At 36.1% G+C, this 3529-nt stretch overlaps 1 protein-coding gene across 1 annotated transcript; it reads left to right on the top strand.

Annotated features, from left to right (window-relative positions):
* The first annotated feature begins 434 nt into the window (after positions 1-434).
* On the top strand, positions 435-3289 carry LOC145787743 (uncharacterized). The gene has a single exon (XM_082599552.1). The coding sequence runs from the start codon at positions 470-472 to the stop codon at positions 1436-1438; it is 969 nt and encodes a 322-aa protein (XP_082455678.1). The 5' UTR covers positions 435-469; the 3' UTR covers positions 1439-3289.
* Positions 3290-3529: the final 240 nt, after the last annotated feature.

Genomic DNA, 3529 nt, shown 5'->3' with positions numbered 1-3529 from the left:
ATCAAACTCAGTTCTTTCATTGCAACTGCATTGGCGACAAGATTTGTTAATGTTCATAGCCTGTGATTAGAATGTAGCTAGAACAGATCGAAATCTATAGAAAAGAAGTTTAAAATCGCAACCTAGTTAAGTTTTTATTTAACAACGTTTCTACTTTCAGCAACGCGTTATCATTTTTCACTATGCGGCCCGTGAAGTTTTTTTCAGATCCTAATGTGGCCCTTCATGTTTGCAGTCTTGGACCACACTGTGCTAGTGAAATGAAAGAGTTCGATGAACTTCGCACTTACACAATTTTGTTTTCAAATTGGTTAAATGTTATGTATAATATATTTGGCGATAGTATTTGGTTTGAAAGAAATCACTTTTACCACAAACCTATTTTTTGATACAACGCCCTCTAAGATGTTTATATTTTGTGCATTTTTAGTGCAAACCATTTAGGGTTTAAATTGCATTGTACATTATCATGTTAAGTACAACTGCTGGTGAGGTGTGCAGACTCAATGGCTATTTTAAGTCAGTAATGGATATGGTGCCATCTGGTGTTTGTTTGAAGTTCAAATCTTTGACTGCAATCAAACGGTCAGCAGAAGAAATAGTAACTGTTAGTGGTCGAAAAGCAAACTCTAAACGACAGAAAATGGATCCAAAAAACTTTACGGCGGTCAGTAAATCTTCAGATGAAATCAGTGATAGTGATGATGAGATGTCAAAGAAAAAAGGAAAACCAATTGTCAGTTCAACTGATTGTTCAATTGTAGAACTACAGAGCCGGCTGAAACAAAAAATAGCTGATATTAAACTGAAACGAGAGTCAAAAAAAAATCCGAAAAAACATGAAAAAAGAAAAAAAGTGGTGAAATCCAAAGAAAAGTTGCAAGTTGTCAATAAATCAAGTTTCACCAAAGTAGAGACGGAAAATAAGCTCAATGTGGGTGAAGAAGTGCCCAATCCAGACCCAATTAAAACAAAAGAAGGAAAGGTAGTTTACAGTAAATTTGATTTTGGTAAAATGCTTGGAAAAAGTTCTGAAAAATCTCTTGGTAAAAAGTACAAACTACCAACTGGAAAAGATTATAAAACAATTTTAACAAGAGTTTTGGATGACAAGGAAAAACTTGATCAACTAAAGAAAAAGAACCCTGAGAAAGCTGCTGCGTTGATGGAAAAAGACTCTTGGAAAAAAGCTGCAGCCAAGGCAGAAGGCATTAAGCTAAAAGACGATCCAGCTTTGCTGAAGAAATCGATGAAACGAAAAGAAGCATTAAAGAAGCAAAGTGCTAAAAAGTGGGAAGAGAGAAATAAAGCAGTGGCGGATAAAATTCAAAAGCAACAAGAAAGACGCAAGACCAACATTAAAAGAAAAAAAGATGTAAGAAAACAGAAAAAGGCTGTAAAATATGCTAAAAAGAAGAGTAAATCACCTGGATTTTAACTGCTTTCAGTTGTTCGAAATTTTAAATATTACTTGTTTTGAAAATTGTCTTGCTTTTTTCATCTCTTTCCCCTTTGCGTGATGCCAAGTGTGACGTGTGTTGTCCACCCATGTAACACAATACATGTATAACTGTTCTGACACTACATGAGAACAATGTCTCTATATTTAGAAATTCTGCATCAACTGCGGACACTTGATCTCATGCTTCCAAAAAAATCTCATGCTTCCAAAAACAAGAATATTTTACAGCTCAACTAAATTTAACCTGTTTTGGTTAAATAAGAGCAAGGATATTTTCTGGCGGCTGTATTAAAATTAGTATGTGGTAGTCTACCGTGGTCTTGCTCTACCGTACTAATTTTTTGGTCAAGAGAGGAAGCATAAAAATGCATGTATTTCTGCTGCTATAACAGCTTCGGATAACGCGAAGTTTGATGATGGAAATTAGGTTTAATTGTTTTCGTTGTAAAATATTTTAATAAATCATCAAGCCATTGAATCATCCGCCCCGATAGCTCAGTTGGTTAGCGCGTGACTCGTGAACGAAGAAGCTTTAAGATCAAGCGGCGCTGGTTCGACTCTCGGGGTGTGTGCTTGAGCAACACATTATAAGGACGGCTCTCTATTCAGCTGCACCTAATGAATGGAATAATTTCCCAGCAACAAAACTTCAACAATAAAAAACTTCATTTTGTCAATCTCGGTAGCCGGCCCTGCATCAAGAGCCTCTACAAGTATGCGAAACTATCAAGAATAACCAATCAAGGCTTTGTCAGTCCGGGAATAAAGATTCAAAAACCAATAGTTTTAAGTACCGTACCGTATTGCTTGGAAACATAGCCTACCAGCGTTTTGGCTGCATTATTGAAGCTGCACGTATTCGAAAAAGCAACATTGGTGTACTTGGAAGTGCATAGTAGTCGAGAATAGACGAAAACATCCTGCTGTATCATAATTGTGTTCAGTCGTCAATTGCGAACGGTTTTACGCGATGTCAGGATTATTTCATTCATGCTTCTAAATGTTGGCAAACTGTCAGTCGCTAGCCGCATGTGGCTTTTCTGTCTGGATAACAGCAAACGGGATTTCCAATTCAAAAGCAAACATCTCGTTCCTCACAGAACTTATTTCTTTTCAAACAGAAGTGCCTAAAAATTATAGTTTAAAGTGGTGGTATACTGTACAATAAAAAAACAAACCACAAAAGCACAGACTTTCGAAAATTTCCAGTGCGTGTGTCCGGTGTTGTCCCTGTTACCGAAGATAGCTAGATCGACATTCTCGCCTCTTTGGTAAACCTTGTTTTGTCGCCTAAAATTAAGTTGGGTTTTATTTCTCAACACAAATTTTCTAAAAAATCCAGTCAGTTTATAGACGATACCTACACTCATTTTAGTCTGTCTAATGATTTTTGACTGTTTAATTTCTTAAAGAAATACAACAGAAAATCGATAATAATACTTAATTAAACCATGCAAAGCCGTATACTGCTTTCCAACCCCCCGTTGGAGGCCCATTCATATTTAGTTCGTGCAGCGTTTTTCTGCTTGTGATTTTACAATTTTGTTTCCATTTTTGTAAAATATTTTCGCTTCCTCTATAGTGCAGGCCCTTAGGGGCAAAAATGAGCATCTTTAGGCTAAACGTGTTACACGTTGTTTTTTTGCATTTTTTTGTAGTTGATGAATCTAACTTTAATTTTAGTGGGTGCCGCAACTTTTTGGGTCACGTGATCACCCCCAAATCGGGGATTCCCCCCAAGTCAATTTTGAGCTCTTCACGGCATTTTTATGCAATTAGATACGTTATTTTTTTACATGTCGACTGACTGCCACTACAAAATACACGAGATAAAAATGACACAAAATTATGTTATTAATGACGTCATTGTGACGTCATGTATTAATTTTTTGCTTGGTTTTTTCTTATTGTAGTCGCTTGTTTGTTGTTGGTGTTACTTTTTTGGTTACAATAAGTTACCAATGGTTTTTCAACTGATTTGATTAGTATTGAGTGTCAGTACTAACATATCCAAAATCTTAAGGTATCCAACTTCCGGAAAGTGGTTATTTTCAAGATAGCTTCCAA

Source organism: Aplidium turbinatum, chromosome 18 (assembly GCF_918807975.1).
Source record: "Aplidium turbinatum chromosome 18, kaAplTurb1.1, whole genome shotgun sequence".
Taxonomy (NCBI): Eukaryota; Metazoa; Chordata; class Ascidiacea; order Aplousobranchia; family Polyclinidae; genus Aplidium; species Aplidium turbinatum.
The sequence above is the reverse complement of the archived record's forward strand: the minus strand, read 5'-3'. Positions and strand labels throughout refer to the sequence as shown.

Bases quoted from the DNA above. Each gene is read 5' to 3' on its own strand.
- LOC145787743 (XM_082599552.1), top strand. From the start codon at position 470: ATGTTAAGTACAACTGCTGGTGAGGTGTGCAGACTCAATGGCTATTTT.